The 18,999-nt window shown below is 33.8% G+C and overlaps 1 protein-coding gene across 1 annotated transcript; it reads right to left on the bottom strand.

Moving 5' to 3' along the window:
- Positions 1 to 714: 714 nt before the first annotated feature.
- LOC115631526 (alpha-tocopherol transfer protein-like) lies at positions 715 to 13,888 on the bottom strand. The gene is made up of 7 exons (XM_030528297.1): positions 13,524 to 13,888; positions 3,048 to 3,249; positions 1,979 to 2,224; positions 1,772 to 1,897; positions 1,449 to 1,627; positions 1,231 to 1,381; positions 715 to 1,163 (listed from the first exon to the last, which is right to left on the bottom strand). The coding sequence occupies exons 2-7, from the start codon at positions 3,232 to 3,234 to the stop codon at positions 1,114 to 1,116; spliced, it is 939 nt and encodes a 312-aa protein (XP_030384157.1). The 5' UTR covers positions 3,235 to 3,249; positions 13,524 to 13,888; the 3' UTR covers positions 715 to 1,113.
- Positions 13,889 to 18,999: the final 5,111 nt, after the last annotated feature.

Below are 18,999 nucleotides of genomic sequence, written 5' to 3'. Positions count from 1 at the left end.
TGTAATTACAAATTTTTTGCTTAGCATTAAGTCTAAAGAAGTGGCTTAAAGCGTTTCTAAGCAGCGACTTTAAAACAGCTACACAAAACTGTAACGACCCGCATTGCAAATGGTGTGCTTTGTGCTTCTAAAACCATCAACAAGTTTGCAGTGCTCTTAAACTGTAAAGTTTTTAATTACTGTGTAGTGGCCATAAAACTGTAAAACCAGTGCCTCTATCGCTACAGAAAGTCAATTATCGTATAAGCCATATATCAGGTTTATTTATTCATTTTTTTTAATTTTTTGTTAAATGAAAGCATTCGTTTGCGAAATTCATAACGATTTTCATTTTGCAATTGATTGGACACGGACAATCGTATATTGTCACTTCTTAGACGAGAAAATGTTTTTATGCTGAGATATTCGTATTGAATCAGCTAGTTAAATAGTTAAATATTGCTATGTATATTCAGTCTGCAGTGTTAAACTAATGGAAAAGCTTCATAAAAACATTTAACAGAAAAGAAACTCAATTCTTCTCGGCTTCAGAGACAATAAAAAGTATAGATAGATTCCATAGGAAAAAGCTGTGAAGAAGGCGCTCTGGAAATACCTTTAAAAGCTTTTTTCAAAACGAAAGAAGTAAAAATAAATTTGAATCCAATAAAACCCATGGAGTATTCCCCTTTAGACAGTCTTACAAATCGCCGCAAATTAAACAAAGTCTCTGAGTAGTTTGTGTATTTATCATAATTTTATGTGTATTTTATTTATCTTAATTAAATGATTACAAAAAGAATTATTCTGCAATATGCCTAGAAACCCTACTAAAGTCTTTGTTTGTCATATTTCAAATCTTTAGCACTTTGCTTTGTGTTTTTGTTGCACGCACTTCAATGGTGCCTTTACATTTGTAACATCTACATATAGTTTATATATAATTTTTGTGTGTGGTGTATAATATCGCAAGAATTTAAGAGTGCCTTATAACAATTCTTCTACTGCAAGCTTAAACTTAAAAACATTTGGAATAAACAACTACAAAATACAATATATAGTAATTGCAATATCACAAATGACCCAACTTAATGCGTTAAAATACAAAAATATCAAAAACTGTCATGGCTAAGCTCATTTCTTCTTCATCGTATAGCCGTCCATGTAGCCATAACTGTCGGCTCCTGCAACAAATTCAATTAATTTTTAGCATAAATAATAGCATACAAATAAATTTAAGTATATGCTTACTTTCATAGTCGGGGGTGTAGAGTTCGAAGAACTCGCCCAGCAGCTTGCCAGGCGGCAGCTCCCATGTGGCCGTACCGCCGTATTTGGGTGGCAAGGAGTTGGCGTCAATGTGGGATGTTAGCGACTTCCAATCTTTGCCATGGAAGAAAATCTGCCAATAAACACACAATATGTTCAATTTCTATTTGAAATATTTGAATATCTTGTTCTCAACTCACGCGCTTGCGCAGCTTCTCGCGTATGAAGGGCTTGAAAATGGCGAACAGCATGTTGAAGATATAGGAATTATTGACAATGTGTACACCCTTCAGTCGCATACAGATGCACTCCTGCACATAGTCCAACAACATGGCGGCAAATGAGGGCGTGAACTGTGTGATGTGGCTCAGTGGCAGACCTGTGTGGCAATTAAAATGTGAAATTTGGGGTCAAATGGGCTGTCGATGTGACTGTGCAGTGTAATAAAATTTGTCGGCTATTACGGGTCATTATCATTACGGCATGCTAGACTTTTTGTGTACATTGTAGTCGCTTTCATTACCTTCCATATCAATGATGACAACAGCACCACAAATCTGCGAATATGGCTCCACCATGGAGCCCAGCACCGTCAGCTGAATGCCACGGAACAGATCGCACAGCGGCACTTGTGAAGGCTTCCATTTTTCTACAAAAAATCAAATCAAATCAAAACTTTAGTTTGACCTTCATGATGGGACGGAGCTCCAACAATCCAACAATTACTCACTGCCAGCCTCGAGCACCAACAGACGACGTCCGTGCTGATCACGGGTGGGCAGCAACGACAGAATGTCGCTCTCGAACACATTCCGTAGCTTTCCGGGCACAATATTCTCGCAGGCAATGCCGTACTTCAGTTTCATGTGATAGAAGTTCTTCAAACGCTTTAAAGCGCTCTCCGGGTAGTAATGGGTAGGTCTGAGGAACATCATCATGTACTCATCATCCATTGGCAAGTTCAGATACTTTTCATCTATTATGCAGAAATTAAGCATAAAAAGTTGGAAGAAGTTAATAACAATACAAGTTCATAATAAAGGTTCTTTGTATAAGTAGAAGTAACCTAAGATAAACATCCTATATGAAATGTTCCCAAGACTATTTCATCTGGCTTCTATGTTTTTTATGAATCAGCATAGAGAGATTTTTGTAAGTCAGTTCTTTGTCGTTCATTCTTTATAATCTCAGGATTACGTCAATTCTAGAACAATCAATCAAAGATGTGTATTGCTTCACCGGCCGGCAGCTAAATGTCATCTTGGCAGTGAAGTTTTAAAAAGTGAAAAGAATTCTACAACTAGTTGTGCTAAATTACTTTGAGAACAACTAGAAATTATAATAGAAAGGTGCCTTTAGATGACTGCCTAAAAGTTCTGGGAACACTTGTAACCATAAATAATTTAAGAAACTAAATCTTTCGTAGCTGCAATAATCTACTACTATACATGCATTTCATAGCCAGGGGGTATTCTTTGGAGATCTAATATATATATTTAATTTATATTAAGTCTGCTCCCTCCTATCATTGTAAAGTCAAGTCTTCTTCTACTTCCGATATCTGTGCTATTTCCTTTCTTTAGCTACACATCGATAATGAGCTCTGCTAAATAGATTCTAATATGAAAACTGAATCTGTAGATAGATAGATTCTTATATCAAAACAGAATCAGTAGTTGCTATCATTATGGATTTATTGATGCTCTAATTGAAGCTTTATTTTGATAACCTTCTAAGCTAATTATCACCAATTCCCACATATATCATACACAGCGTTTTTTCCATGTTTCAAAACTCACTCTCTATGAGGCGGCGGAGCTCCTTGATGGCCTCTTCCTTAATGCCGGGCAGCTCGCGCAGCTCATCCTGTGCCTTCTTCAGCGCCCATTCGGGTGCCTCCTCCTTTTCCATGCGAATCCGTGCAGTGCCCAAGTCGATGTAGGGTACTTGGTTATCATCGTAGCTGATGCACTCGGCTTTGCCCATGTTTGCAAGTGAACGCTGTGAGCGAGAATAAAAGCAAATGAGTGCGGTTGATAAACTTTTGTAGACAATTTAGCGTTTCCTCTAGCGATACGGACACAGCTAGCATAAAGAAAGAAAAGATAAAGACGATATGATGAACTGGGTTACTTCCGCGCCTGCGCACAGTTCAATGCCTCAATGTCCAAGGGAAGCACATGAGTCAATGCTGAACTTCATTAGCAACCCACAACGGAAGAAGCGACAGACTGGCCAGAGCAACAACAAAACTGGTCACACAACATGAGCTCAAAAGCCGCATAATAGGCAAAGGTTTGTGTTTTTGTAGTTCGGTTATTCGGCCCATACAAAGCAAGCGTGCGGCACCTTGGACAGCAACAATAATCAAATTTAAATTGAAACTAAAAAAAAGCCAAGTCATGACGTGGCATTTTGTGCGCCAGATACACTTGATGTCGAGCTCCATAACTGCTGACAACGGGCGAAGGACTTCAATTGCTATTAGAAGACTGACAAATGGCTCTCACAGATGCATAATCAATTTGGCCAAATGCATAAATCGAACAAATCACTGCATTTCTGGGCTGCAGTCAAGCTTGGCCAAAAATCATACGAACGAACCAATTAGCAACTAAATTTGAATTTTTCTCGATCTTTGTTTGATCGTTCACTTATCAAGGCGAAAGTCAAGGTCGGAGCAAAGCAAAGCATGGCTCGAAAAGTCAACAACAACAGCAATAATAAAAAGAGACAAGCGGCAGACAACAAATTAATTGATATGGAAAAAGATAAATAAAAAATAAATGTGCTGGTCAGCCTTTTGTTCGCTGTCGTTAACAATTTCGGCTTGTTTGTCAAGCTCTTCGTCACACCGGTCGGACAAGCGGCCAACCAGAAATTGGTTTACATTCTGGCCAAGCGTTTGATTTGAATTTTTTGAAACTGACAAACAAAAACCCTTTTGTAATGTTTATTTGTTGTTTCGCAGTTTTCGTCAGCGGTTCAACAGCCCCTAAAATTTATGTGCATACATTTCATTTGCCGGCTTACAATATTTTGTAAAGCTATGTACGAGTCTAAGACTAAATTGAACGTGCAACTAATTTAATTAATCTCTTCATTATTGTTATTGCAATTCGTGACAAATTTAATTGTTGATTCGAAACATGCAAAGTGTCTCACAAATTACAAGGCACGACTCACGAAGCGACATGTAATGTTAATAATGCGTTGCAAAAATACAAAGTAAAACAACTAAAAATTAATGAGCCGTACTAACTTAGGTAACTTATGTTACTACAATGTGTAAATGCGCGTTAGGGGTGGGGGGGAAGAAAAACAACAGCATGTAAAAATAGAAGCGATGATTCATGCCGACTCGATGGAAAATGCTTTAATATGTAAATCAGTCAGCAATGTGCATAAATAGTGTGCCAAGCAAGGCGTTAAAAGCATCCAGCAGGCACTAGATAAGTAGTTTTAAAAGGCTAAAAAAAAGGAATGAAATTTCTTCAAAACAACGATTCATCAACAAAAATTCGATCAGCGAAAGATGCGCTCTCTCTCTCTCTCTCTTGCTGATAAACAAAAATGTATCTTAATTCAATATTCAAAATATTTCAAGAGGGATTTAAAATAAATACCCAAGCTTATCATATAGATACTTGGTATTGTGATGAAACGCGTTGTTTTCAATACGATGCTAAAACTAAGCCTCACTCTTAATTCAATATTCAAAAGATGACAAGAAGGAGTTAAAATAATTATTAGATAGATACTTAGTATTGTGATGAAACGCGTTGTTTTCAATACGATGCTAAAACTAAGCCTCACTCTTAATTCAATATTCAAAAGTTATCAAGAGGGAGTTAAAATAATAAAATAATTATTAGATAGATACTTAGTATTGTGATGGAAAGCGTTGTTTTCAATACGATGCTTAAACTAAGCCTCAAAGCGCACCCAGATGGCCCGAAACCATATCATTTGATTTGTTTATTCATTAGGAATTTGTTCCACCTGGTTAAATATGCTATATAATTGGAGTTTTTGGTGTTTGATTGAATTGGCTGCGTATGACTATTAAAAGTTGTCGGAAAAGTGAATTTGCCATTGAAAAAAATAGAAATAGAAAAAGAATTTTAAAGCCATTCTGAAGGACATGCCGACCACTCGTTCGTAATGCTTCTTGTTCGTGAAAAAAGTTATTTTGAGTAGGGAGGTAAAAACTGATTTTGCCAAAATATTAGCTCTGTGTTCTTCTTTAAAAAAGTTCTTGTACTTATAAAGCTAGTCGAAATCGACGCATTAGCTTGAAATCTGAACATAGGCAAGCAGAATATTTGTTTTTCAAACAACGCTGCATTTTTTAAGACACTCTCTTAATCATAAACAATTTCTATTGGGATCGCTTTTTATTTATTTTTTCTATGCCATATACTTCTTTCAACTTAAGCGAATGCTTTTCATAATATGAATAAAATATTACGTCATGCTTAACTCTATTCTTGGAGAAACATTTAAAAGCTCATAACTTACTTCTAAATATAACTTTAAAAAACTTGAAATTCAATAAAACCAATTGTTATTCACAGCGACTTGGCTTTGATTGAATTTGTAGCAAAATTCTAAATATAACTTTAAAAACTTAAAATTCAATAAAACCAATTATTATTCACAGCAACTTTGCCACAATTTCAAGCAAAGCACAAAACAGGCTTTTAATATAGGTCTCTCATTAATTTAAAGCAATTTAATTGAGTTGAAGAATATTGATTTGGATTACCCACGCCCTGGGTACAAGTTTAATTATATAAATTAAGCGACTGAATATGTTTAAAGTACATTACTCCTCAGCTCTTCACCGAGTTACCGTGCTTGTGAGGGGAATGAGGGGAACTCCCCAGCCCGTTTGTCGCTGATGAAGTCAAAATCAAGAAATTAGAAATAAAAGCAAATTGCACTCTTCTTGCATCAGAATTCAAACGAGTTTATGCGTTAAACTAAATAAGTAATAAGCTGAATAACATTTAAAAAAGACTAGCTTCGCCAGCTCAACAAATGTACAAGTATTTCGAGTTTGGTTTTTTTTAAGAAAAAATAAATATATAGATGGACAAATAGATGGGGATGATATGGAGGATGATAATGAGGTGCCATTAGAATAAGAAGAGCGAAAAGGTGAATACTGATTCTATAAATAAAAAGAGATTGAAATGAATATGAAATGAATAGAAGAATATTTACGCAGTCTGTAGCAATGACATAAGTGGAAGAAAGAAAGAAAAAAGAAAAAAGTTAAATACAAATAAAAGGCAAATAGGTTTAATAAAAAACAAGAATTAGAAAAACGTCCGCAAAGACAAAAACTGTAAGTTTAAAGTCAGGTTAAAGGCTCGATTACAAGGACGATTTAAACAGATAAAAAAGATAGAACAGAATCAAGATTATGACTTATTTTAGCAATTTTGTGAAAGACAAATGCTATTAAATATGAAGTCTAGGAGACGATTAGAACCACATTTCACTCTTAATTCAATCACTTAATTGCTGCAAAGTTTTCTAAGCTACAACAATGTTAATGCTAGTATTTAGATATGGAGAACCTAACGGTACCACTACAAATATTCTTAGAACCAATGGGTGAGGTCGAAAGTGAGGTTGGGATCTCATTCGTCTTTAGAAATGAATAGCTGGCAGAAGATAATGTTGCTTTTCATTTTTGAAACCTCCACAGTCGAAAATCTCATTGAACTGAACTCTTGTTACTTCATTGAAGTCGCAGACAACCTTAGTTTCAACTTTCACGATCGCACCGAAGGCCGCACACTCTTCTCGGCGCTTCTCATTGAAGCACAGCTGACCTCGACGATTTCTTGCAATTGTCGTTGCCACAAAAGTTGTTTATTTTAATATACACGTACATATTTGTTTTGATGCCTTCACATCGGCTATGTGAGACATAGTTTTGCAAAATTTCATGCCATTCTCAAAACAGCGTTCGACCTCAAATCTTTATAACGGTTTGAGCGTAAAATTTGCTTAAATTGTTTACGACCCCAGGAAAGCCCTTTTCAATGCGGCTGAAAACAATTGAAAACCTTGAATATTTGTATTTTCTGATCAGCTGGTTGTAAAACTTGTTAATTGGTGCATCGAAGGTCTGCAATAAAAAGTGTTTAATAGGCCGCTAAAGTAGGTAACTAACTGACTTAAGTAGCTGCGGTTCGCCTATACTAAGTATTTATTTGTAACTTTCCATTCAAAATGCAGTTAAAGCTTTGAATAATAATATATGTAGCGTTCAATATACACATTGCATGATAAGTTGTTGCCCTTTGTGTTATTTACAACTAGCGTCAAATGAGCCAATTTTCATCGCAAATTCGAGCTAAGTGAGGCGTTACGTATACTAATTCCTCTCTTGATACGACTACTGATTTCTGACAACAATCCACATCTTACTCTTTCTGACTGACACTGCAATTAGGCTGAGTGCTTTGATAATTGCATATCAATAAAATATTAGTTAGTATAGTAGTCGGCAGTTAACCTTGGAGTTTGCGCTGATAATTCTAATCGTCTGCCAGTTAAATATATATAACTATATACCTACATACTTGTATGTAATATATTTATAGGTTATTCGAAAGCGAACAGCACTTGGCCCCTCTGAGCAACACAATTGTTACTTCGCAAAAATTTCGGGAACTGGTTATTTATCTTACAATACTCTGTCAATATTTAATTCATAAGGAATTCAATTTTTCCCTTTAAGGGGTAAAAGTTTTTTAGCTTTGGCTTCGGAAATATTTATTCTTTTAAGGTAAATAGCATAATAACATTAAATATTTGCTCGAAGAAATCATTGGATTTGTTTTCGAAGCATGTTTCTCCAAAAGCGAATCATAACAAAATCCTATTCGAGATAACTAAAATAATAAACAAACTAAAGATTTACAATATTTGCTATTAAGCTCTATTTTCTGTAAATGGAACGACAATAGTGTATTTATTATTTGTATTTATACTCAAAATAAACTGGATCGTGTGAACCTTAAATGTGATCCGAAATATCAGTAAAAACAAAATTCCATTATTTAAAATTAGATGTTTAATAGTCACGCAATAATAGTACACTAGATAGTGAAGGTAGGGCTGACTTATTAGCTAGAAAAATTTAAAATATTTGTAGAAAACATAAATGTTTTTCAATTATTATTTCCAGCTGGAGTTATTCCGAGATAATTTTATTTGCTAACTAAACCATTCCTAAATAAGGCATCATCATTCCTATGAATGACATAAAATCTTTATATATCTTATATATATTCATGCGGCCTGAATCTATAGTAATTACAAGTAATAATTAATTACAATGACGGAATGCTGATGCCTAAACAAGCATAACTGTAAGATATATGTTTGAAACAAGCTCAACCAACAGCTCAGAACTAGTTCAGCAGACTGCTGGGAACTTTTTGTACTTGTACTGGAAAAGTACAAGCTGCAATATCTGAAGTGAGTGGCTATGGAAAAAGTTTTAATCGCGTATAAATTAAGCGAGTACCCGCATAAACATGCGATTATTGTACATACATTCAACAGTTTATTATTCTTGTTCCCCATACGATTATTTAATTTTTTTTCCTTGCCCGATTAGTACAAGGCAAACGGCTTGAATAGATTTCATACCCAGCTATCTACATATATGCATATGTATACATATACATACTATACATACATACTATATATGTATAGTATAATAATTATTTACTGTACTTGTGCTTAATCGCGTTATAAACATCGGTTGCAGCCCCAAAATGCAATAAACATGGCATTGCAGGCATGCTCGTAAAAGCGAAACCCAAGCCCATCAATTATTAGTATTAACAGGCCTGTTTCTCAAATTAAGGGGAAACGACCGTTTTGCATAAAAAACAAAAACAAACGATCGCTGCATTTGCATTTCAACTGAAAATCACAAAATAATGTGCCACTACGTATGGGAATGACTTGCGGACTTGGAGATCTGCACTTAGAGTCCGATTTGAAAAAAGTATACAAGTATGTACGTATGAGTACAAGTACGTATAAAAATAAAAAAGCGAATGTGTGAATGACACGCCCAACTAATGATGAGTATCATGCTAACGAGCTAAGCGTTAAGACTTTGCTTTAACTAGCAAAGAAGAACAAAGACGGTCGTTTTAGAGAGGTGCCAGGAATTGTAATAGAGGTACAACCAATAACAAATACGATAATGTGAAATCCACACTTTACATGACAAAACACACATGAGGAGAATTTAAACAAATGATCTCAAAATGCTATTTACACTTGACAAGTGATATCATCGCATGTTGGGTGGCCAATTACTGGCAGTAACATCAATAAATCAATCAAAACTCAATTGTGGAAAATGGATCTTACGAGTTTAGGTAAACAAATCAGCTACTTGTATTAATTGCCCCTTATATGACTTAAGTGCAACTGTATAAGTGCATAAAGAATTAGAACTATTAAAAGTGGGCTTATAAATTTAATAAAACATTTCTAATTACTACATTCCACATGTTGTACTTATAAACCTTAGAAGCAAATAATTGCAATCTCGACAGCTCGGATATTTGTTAGTTTATTTCCATGCCAATTATTTTTAGACTAATTACGATAAACTGGTGATGTGGACATGCGAAGTTCTAGTTCCAGGTGTTTCAATAAAGATTTTAACTAATCTTTAATCGATCTTAGCTTTTTGATGATGATTTCGTTTGACTTCCACTCTCACAATTTCCAACTTTAACATAAATGTAAGGCCAGATTTTCTAATCGTAATATTTTAGAGCATATAAACGATGGGTAAGGTATATCGTGAGTTAACGATTACAAAAACAGGCCCCAATCACACACAACGCTAATATATTCGCAGAAGCATGATTGAAGTTAATTAAGTTAATTCTGTAAGTGTAGCCTCTTATAAAAAATAATTAATAAAAAATTACAATTATCTATCATTTATCTATTTTGTGCTAGATATATGTAGTTTATTTTCAATTATACAGAACCTAAACAAAATTATATCCTAATGCATTTTAAGAGTAAAAACAATAAATAATAAATTACATAAACAAATCAAGTAGCGGCATCTCTTAATTGCCCCTTTAACTTTAATTACCCCTGACTTAAGCGACAATTACTGGAAGTGCTTTTAAAAGTGGTTGGCTTTTAAAAGTGGGTGTGCAAAGCTAATTAATTTCTACAACATATAGAGAACAATAACACATCAATTAAATAAGATATTACAGGTTTTAAATGTTAGGAGAAATAAATGCTAAATAAATAAATAAAATATTAGCTGTTCCAAGACATAATAATACCTACCATTACTAATGAAATAAAAATGCCAGAGGGTTTCATACAAATGGTTTGAAGGGAACGTTTTCCACACGGATATGGCTTAGGGATGTAGTAATGCAACTAATTTGCTTTGCGTTAATAATTAAAAAAGGAATTCCGTCTATTCGAAACTTCCCATTTAGTATGAGAAAATGAAAGGATTAATAGTTGCCCGATTTGAAAAAGAAGAACCATTCCATTTCTGTCAGCCGGGCAAGGAAACCTCCACCAACCCCAGCTGGTCAACAGATCAGAAGCAATGTGCCGAGATGCACCTAATTGTACACAAACATATATCTGAACTTATTTACATACATATGTATAGTATATTTGTATTATATATGCAAGTTGTATATTTAAAAACCACTGTCAAGTCTCAATATCTGTTAACAATTTTATCAACTGTTATAAAGCCAACGAATTTCATATATGTATGTATAGTATATAAGCATAATTATATAACGAGACAAACCAGACAAATCTGCAAATCAATTATATAATGAATAATATCCAGGATGTTTAGCGATACTTGTTTAATCGACAAACCAGCATCAACGTCTATTGTGTGCTATTCTAAAAGAGTTTGCGACAGCTTTAAAGTCATATGAGATCTCAAAAAAGTTGCTGCTGAATTTTTTCAAAGTCCAAACTTTATAGGTCAAGTTAGAAATATTGCAAAAGCAAACAAGTAACTGAAATATTATTTTATAGGCCACAAAAACGTGTATTTAAGCTCGACATGATGCAACAGAATTTGCATATTTAAAGCAACAAAATTGTTTTTTTTTTTTTAAAGTTTTAGAATACGGAGCGGCCGGTTTTTATTAAGAACCGCTCCGAAATGCCAACCAGTTTTTGCTTTTTTGCTGTCCATCATAAAAACGTGGCGTCAGTCAAGTAAATAATTCACCAAAAAAATTGAAAAGACAAAAATCAATTTAACAATTTTTTCCGCTGTTCTTTATCCTTCACTTGATAAGCTAATTTTTGAATAAATACCCACACATACATACATATCAATACATATATGTACTTAAAGACAAACGCGTCTCAGCCAAGAATCGGACCCACCGAGATGTTTGACTGGTTTACTAAAAACCAGTGTATTGAACAGCTCAGTTTTTGGAAACTTTTTTGTTTACATACTACTATTCGACTAAAGTCGGTATTCGCTGTTCAATTTGTTGTGTATTCATTACGCTTTTTTGCCGCAAGGTCGCAAGTTTTAGAATATATTGCAAACAGCCAAAAATCAGTTAAGCCAACAGCCGATGAGGCACAAACGAAAAGTGAACGAACGCAGTCAGTTCTTCTCTTTTTTTTTTGTGTCATTAGCACTACAAGCGGCGCTGTCTTTAATATTTATAAGCCAGACATTGAGACGGATTCGGTGTGATCGTGAATAAACAGCAACAGTGCGAAAGCAACACAAAACCCAACAAAACACAACTGAAAATTATATGCAATCAAAAACCAGTGCGTGTCAAACGCAAAAACCTTCAAGTGTCAGAGCACAGTGCGAAGATACTTGCAGGGCTGACGAAGCGGGTGGCGGACTAATAGTCTAGCAAAGCACAGTGGGCCAAAATATTGGCAACCAGTAAGCAGTAAAGAAATAAGTTGGGGAATAGTACCCATAAGAAAGTTCCGAAATATTTAAAGAAATACAAGTAAGTGAGGAAAAATTTAATAATCATAGCTAATTTAAGCAAGTTCAGAAATATTTAAAAAATATAAGTTCGGAAATAATACTCATAGCTAAGACATAATTTGAAAAAGCTCAGAAATATTTAAAGAAATAAGTTGGGAAATGGTACTCATAGCTAAGACATAATTTAAGAAAGTTCAGAAATATTTAAATAGTTAGCATTTTGCATTTCTTTAAATAATTCTATAAAATAACAATGGAACTTACTGAAGAAGATTAAAATATACAACATAATACTATTGTTAAACCTTAAATTTAGTCAACAAATAAATAAATAAATATAATATATAAGTGAAAATCGCAAAATTAGTTTTGCGTAGAAAAATATTTAATTTTTACATAAGTTGAAGGAAATAATAATATTGGAGACTAGTTTTTAAACAAAAATGAATACGCAAGAGTTTTCCAATCTGCTATAATGCATAAAACACTTTTAATGTTTTCCCAATCCAGTCAATAATCGAATAATAAAATCATTATTATTGAATTAAAATTTTGTTAAAAATAATACACAATTTCAACGAAAAAATGTTATTCAGCAGCAAAATAAAAGCAATCTTGGGCAATACACAAACTATTCGCCACCCACTGTGCCCCCCCGGATTGGACTCGATTTTCATTGTGAGCTATGCTACATTTATTTTGAACAACCTTAATATAATTATATATAATCACCAGCAATGCCGAGGCGCAAGTGCAACATTTTTAGATTGTAAAATTTGAATGGCGGCAAAGTTAAGACGTCTAATTATGAATGGAAATGAAATGAGCGAGAGCCGTATCGTACTATATGCATAAATTTGGGCACGCGTTGTCGTAATGCAGCCATGTGGTTATTGTTTTTATTGCCAAGCTAAGCAGGCGGTAAGACGGCCAACAAGTAACAAGCCAAAATTGTTTGCTGTGGCAGCCACAGGCACAGCCAGAGCGACAGCCAAAGACCACAGACCTGCAGAGACCTGCACAGACCTGAAAAGACCTGCCAGATCTGCGAGGCAGGGGCAGGCCAAAGAGACGGACGCCAGAAAGTGTGTCACCAGCAACGTGCGCGCATGAGCAGAGTAACAACAACAACTCCAATAACAAATACAACAAATGCCCAACAACAAGGGGGGAAACCGTCAATGCTTTCGTACACACATTGTTGACCCGAAAGCCTTTATGTAAAAACCCAGTGGGAACTTACCGCAAAAATTGTTTAATTTAATGTAGATGTACGTATAAAAAAGTAATGTACTATACAGTTGAAAGCCAACACAGATTTCACGTTGCACGCACACACACACACACGCACTCAACACAACTTCACAACTTTGCGACGCGCATGCGTTTTGCAACTTGAGCGATTGACAAACTGACAGAGTGACAGTCAGGCAGACAAGCAGTGAGCAATGAATATGGGCAGGCGTAGGAAGAAGCACAATGTTTTGTTCAAAATGTACACATTTATGCGCAAAAAGGCAGGACGCGGCACAAAAGTTGAAGAACACGCGGCGTATACGAAACACAAAACACAATCCCGACTGACTAACCAACTTCCAGAGGGCACGTCCAAATTGCAGCACGCTTGAAGCAACTCTGACGAAGCGACCGACTCGAAATTTATTAGGTAGCCAACCCGAGCTTAACCCAAAGCACTCAAACAAAAAAATATCTAAATTAACTGCTGCTGCTGCTGCGAATGACAAAAGCTTTCATTTCATTGTGCACGCAGCGCTGCCAACTTATCTAAAGCCCCGGAGCTTTGCTTAAAACTGCAGAAAATGTGGGGGGGGGGTGCGAGCTTTTGCGTGCATATCTGACAAAAACGAAACCAACGACGACTTTAATAAACTTTTCTTTGAACAAGCAATATGAGAAGAATAAAAACATGCATTTAGTTGGACACAGTGGACTATAAAACACCCTGCAGCATGAAATAACTGCTATATGACGGGTTAGGGTGATTTGATATAAATAAATGCATTTGGACTTTAAATAATCTTTTTAAATTTGTGGGGCGCCTTTTAAATGTTCACAATATATGAAGAAACAAAACATAGCCCGGTTCGACAGAGTACACCTTAAGATGTCCTACAGCGTGAACGAATTGAAATATGACAGCTTTATGATATCAGAAAACAAAATAGCCGACACAGCGCCTAACTTTCAAAATAAATATGCAAAAGAATTGATGTTTTAAGTCGCTAGATTTGAAGATATCCTATATTATGAATATTATGATTAAGTTATTTGCCTTAAGAAATTAAAACAAGCATTCGAAATATGCCATTGCAAAATAATAGACTCAAAGAAATTGATTTTAAAAATTCATTAATATTGTATAATTATAAATTAAAGCTGTGCTAATTAAGTTAATCATTTAACAAAATTCGTAAATATTTTTTTATTTATTATAGTCGATATATATGTATATACTATATAGTATAGCGCTTTTATCAGAATATACATAGTAGAACCTTTTTTTTACGTGAGTAATCGCCCTACATAACAACTTCTTAACGTATCATTATATAAAGAATTTTGAAATGGTTGGAAAAGGTTATACAAGTTCTTACTTTAAGCTAACTCTAACAATAATGTATGAACAAATGAAAAAGTTAAAACTTTTTAATGATATATGTGAAAAGGCCACTCAAGAACCGTATCTCCTTTTGATTAAACGTTAATGGAATACTTATACGATATTTAAGCGCTCTACGTTTTATATTGCTCGAGGTCAAGGCGTTCTAATATTTGTCAACTTCATTCCTTAATTCGCATCAATTCGAAAAAGAAAACAATAGCTAATGCTAAAGTATTAGAGGAATATTTAAATGACGTTTCAACTGTTTGTGCATCATATTCTTCAAGATTCAGGCCTTCATGTCGAGCTTGCTGAAAGGTCCGTTTCCTTATTCGTATATTGATAAAAGTCCCAATGTACAACAAATTATTTAGTTGATGGTCTTCAAAAGCATCCACTAGTGAAATACTATAACTAATAAAAAACGGTGCAAACAGATTAGCATACTATTTATTTAGAATTTAATACATTTCGTAATTTCGATTCCACATAAGGTGATCAAATTAAAATTCGTTGTATTTTTTCCCCTCTTTAAACTCAAATGCCGCATAATCATTAAGTAGTGTACAAGAATTTGCTTTTGTTTTGGTTTTGGTTTACTTTGCACAAAATAACAAAAGAAAACATTGTGATTAGTGTGGCGCGATAACTGAACTAGTTATAGTTTAACGCAAGCAAGTTATCAATTAATAGTAGTTGGGCCGGCAGCTTGGCATCAATAACCTAACGGGTTGTTCCACTTGATTGAGTTTGTTGATCAAATTGAATTAACACCTATCTCGAAATTAAAAATCACTTTTATTTTCGTCTCAATTTTCAGCGAACAAAGCAGTCTCAGCAGAAAAGAGCGGAGCAATCTTTTGTTTGTTTTCGCTTCTTGCATTGACTGTCAAGGGCAGTTCGGGTGAAGTTCATGAATCGAATTCGGTGTGGAGGACAAGCCTCGCATATCTCCCAATTTTCTGCAGTTATGCAAAATCCAAGCACACATTTCTTGACTTTTCTTTTACGCGTACACATATTATAGTTGTAGTTCGACTTTGAACACCCAGTTCTCTAGATTAGAGCTTTGCTTATCTACATATTTTTGCAGCCATAAAAAACATTGTGTAATTGGTAATTGGTAAAAATGCCATATAGATAATATTGGCCAATGCTTCTTCTTAAAATATAGTATACGAGTGTATCGTAAGTTGATTAATCACTCGTTATATTATGCAAGCTTGCCTCTATTTAGATTAGAAATGACAGAAACAAAACATATAACAGTTGTCAAAGGGGGGCAAACATTTAATTTAGTGAGTTTTTTGCAAATATTTTTGCAATTAGCAGAAAACTGTTTATAAAATGAGGAAGTCTTCTTTAATGGATGTTGAAAAAAATACTTAATACTTATATTTAATCCACAACAAAGCTGAGCGAGAATAACAATTCAACATACTTGTACTATATGTTCATGAATTGGCGGCAATGCTGACCCTTGTTTCGAAACGGAGAGTAGGCGAATAAACAAATCTTTTTTAAAGCACATTACTTTTTATTTATTATACATATATACATAATAAACAAGAATCGAGATGGTCTTATAGTATTCGAAATCATTACATATTAAGTGAAAAAATATAACAATTAAAGAAGTTTTAAACAAAAATTCATAAATCTAAGCTATAGTTTCTCTTTATCCAAAGTTTCCTATAGCTGATGTAGTGGTGATAAATGCAAAGAAAACATGTATAAATATATTTTGTTATTAAACAAAGTTGTTTAATTTAGTGGAAATTTTAAAGGGAAATGGGCTTTTTTTTAGAATTTTTTTTTTTAAATAAAACGCTATTTTAAAATAATATTCTTAATTTGAAAAAAATTTTATTAAGATTAAGATAAAACATAAATTTGTAAGTTTAGTGGAGAATATATAATTAATAAATGTTATTAATTTGAAAAAAGTTTTTTTAAGATTTAGATTTTGTGTTTATTTGTGTGGAAATTTAAAAGGGAAATGAGCAAATGTTTTTGTGAGAATCTATTTAAATAAAACGCTATTTTAATAAATATTATTAATTTGAAAAAAGTTGTATTAAGACTGTTTAATATAGAATTACCAAAATAAAGATAATGACATGTAATATTAATATTTAAAAGTAGCTTTAATAAGAGCTTCACTTTATCATATATTTTGAGATCGACAAACTAAGGCGCTCAGCATGTACGCCTAGTTTTTTGGTTGCTATCTGTGATACGTTTATCATTTAAAACAATTTTCCATTTACACATATTTTCCATTTACAGGGCTTTAACGAACAGGATAGTCTGCCTCTACATCTACTGGCAATGAAACTGTAATCAAACATCCGGATTCTGATAAAATGTTTGCCAACACTTGAAAATATTTGCCAATACTTGAAAAAGGTGTGATTAGCTACAGAGAGAGAAAGTAGCAAGCACCCGACTTTTAAACTAAAGCACATAAATGTGTATTGTTCCAAAATCATTAATTCTCAAGCTTAAATACTCTTGTAATGTTCTTTCTACAGAATAACTAGCAGCTCTTCTGAATGAACATTTTCACCTACTAGCTCGTACCGCTCATTCAGCACGCTGTCAAAGTCTGCCTTTTATTGTCTAGCCAGACTGACAAGCACGCCGAGTGTTACAATAAACTATTTACTTTCTTAATATTTCACATGTCTCTCATAAAACTATATTAAACAGAACTGTCATTATGACATCATGATTCTAGCGCCCAAAGTCCAAGTTCCAGTTTGCTTACATTTTGTATTTATAAAGTGACTGGTCAGCCAATGATTACGCTATAAGTATAAGCATTTAGATATATATAGTATATGTATGCACATGTGTTTATGTGAACTTGTAACTGTTTATTACAATGCGCAGTAGCTGAAGGGCTCCACTTGAGTCACACCCAAGCAAAATCCGTCTTGGCGATAATAAATTTCATTTGAAAACCAACAAGAAACACAATAATCTTGAAGGCATAACAAGCTAATCTTGTATTTTAAAATGAAACAAGAATGTACTTGACTTCTAAGGAACCTATTCATACATCTTTAATCATTTTTAATGTTATATACAAATAATTTAAACAACAACGTGCAACAACTAGTTATTGCCAAGATTTATAATTGCAACTTACTTAGGTTCGACAAAAGGAGCGTTTTCTTCTCATCCTTCAAATTTTTCCACTGCTCTAGATGCCGTAATAGTCTTAGTAATAAATTAGCGTTCACAAATATCTTAAATATATATAGATATATTTTAAAAAACTAAGCTAATCTGAAGAAAAGCACTTGTCGCAACAGCCCCATTTCATATAAAGGATTATTCTATCGTTGTTCAATGTTTTTGTAAAGAGCTTCAAATTGAATTTAAAATACAGTTTATGGCACTTCATTTTTATAATATTTGAGCTATGGAGTGAGTTATGAGAAATCGCTAAAACGTGGGGGCTTGGGAGAAACACGATACCGAGATTGTTTATTATAGATATTACAATTTTCAATATCAATTCACACGTACAAACAACACACAAACAGACTCCTCTCATCATTCTGGTCAAAAATATATTTACTTTGCGAATTAAAAACATCTTTAAGATCAATAAAAAATGCCTTATATACATAAGTTATAATTAATTTCACGAAATAGAACTAAACATTATTTTTCTTGTTTCATAAAAACAAACAACTTGCTAAATGGAATAGAAATACTATTTTCGCTTAAATATAAATTTTCTCTTGTTGTGGTTCTTTTAAACTTATTTATTCTAAAAGTTAAAAACTTGATTCAAAACAATTTTATAATTTTAAAGATGTCACAACAAGTGATTTGTTTTCCTCGCCTCAGCTGTCCTTGAATCAGTATTTCCATTTAGATTTACTCCATCCCATCAGTTAGTTGAGCAAGCTTCTGATGTTTCTGATGAAGACAGTCTGAAACGTATTCCACAGATTTGTTCTCAACTCACTTTTTATAATTAACTTTATTGTTTATGAGGAGAATCTGAAGCGTCTCCCAAAGATTTGCTTTTCTGATCAAAAGGGTATGGGGGTGTCCAAAGTTTTGATTTTAAGCCGCT

Source organism: Scaptodrosophila lebanonensis, unplaced genomic scaffold (genome assembly GCF_003285725.1).
Source record: "Scaptodrosophila lebanonensis strain 11010-0011.00,11010-0021.00 unplaced genomic scaffold, SlebRS2 tig00001412-arrow-pilon, whole genome shotgun sequence".
NCBI lineage: Eukaryota > Metazoa > Arthropoda > Insecta > Diptera > Drosophilidae > Scaptodrosophila > Scaptodrosophila lebanonensis.
Note: the sequence above shows the minus strand (reverse complement) of the source record. Positions and strands in the feature narration are given on the sequence as shown.

Excerpts from the sequence above, each read along its gene's own strand:
- LOC115631526 (XM_030528297.1), bottom strand. The coding sequence starts at position 3,234 with ATGGGCAAAGCCGAGTGCATCAGCTACGATGATAACCAAGTACCCTAC. Across the intron at positions 1,898-1,978 it reads GTTGGTGCTCGAGGCTGGCA|AAAAATGGAAGCCTTCACAA; the intron begins GTGAGTAATTGT and ends GATTTTTTGTAG. Across the intron at positions 1,628-1,771 it reads TGTCATCATTGATATGGAAG|GTCTGCCACTGAGCCACATC; the intron begins GTAATGAAAGCG and ends ATTGCCACACAG.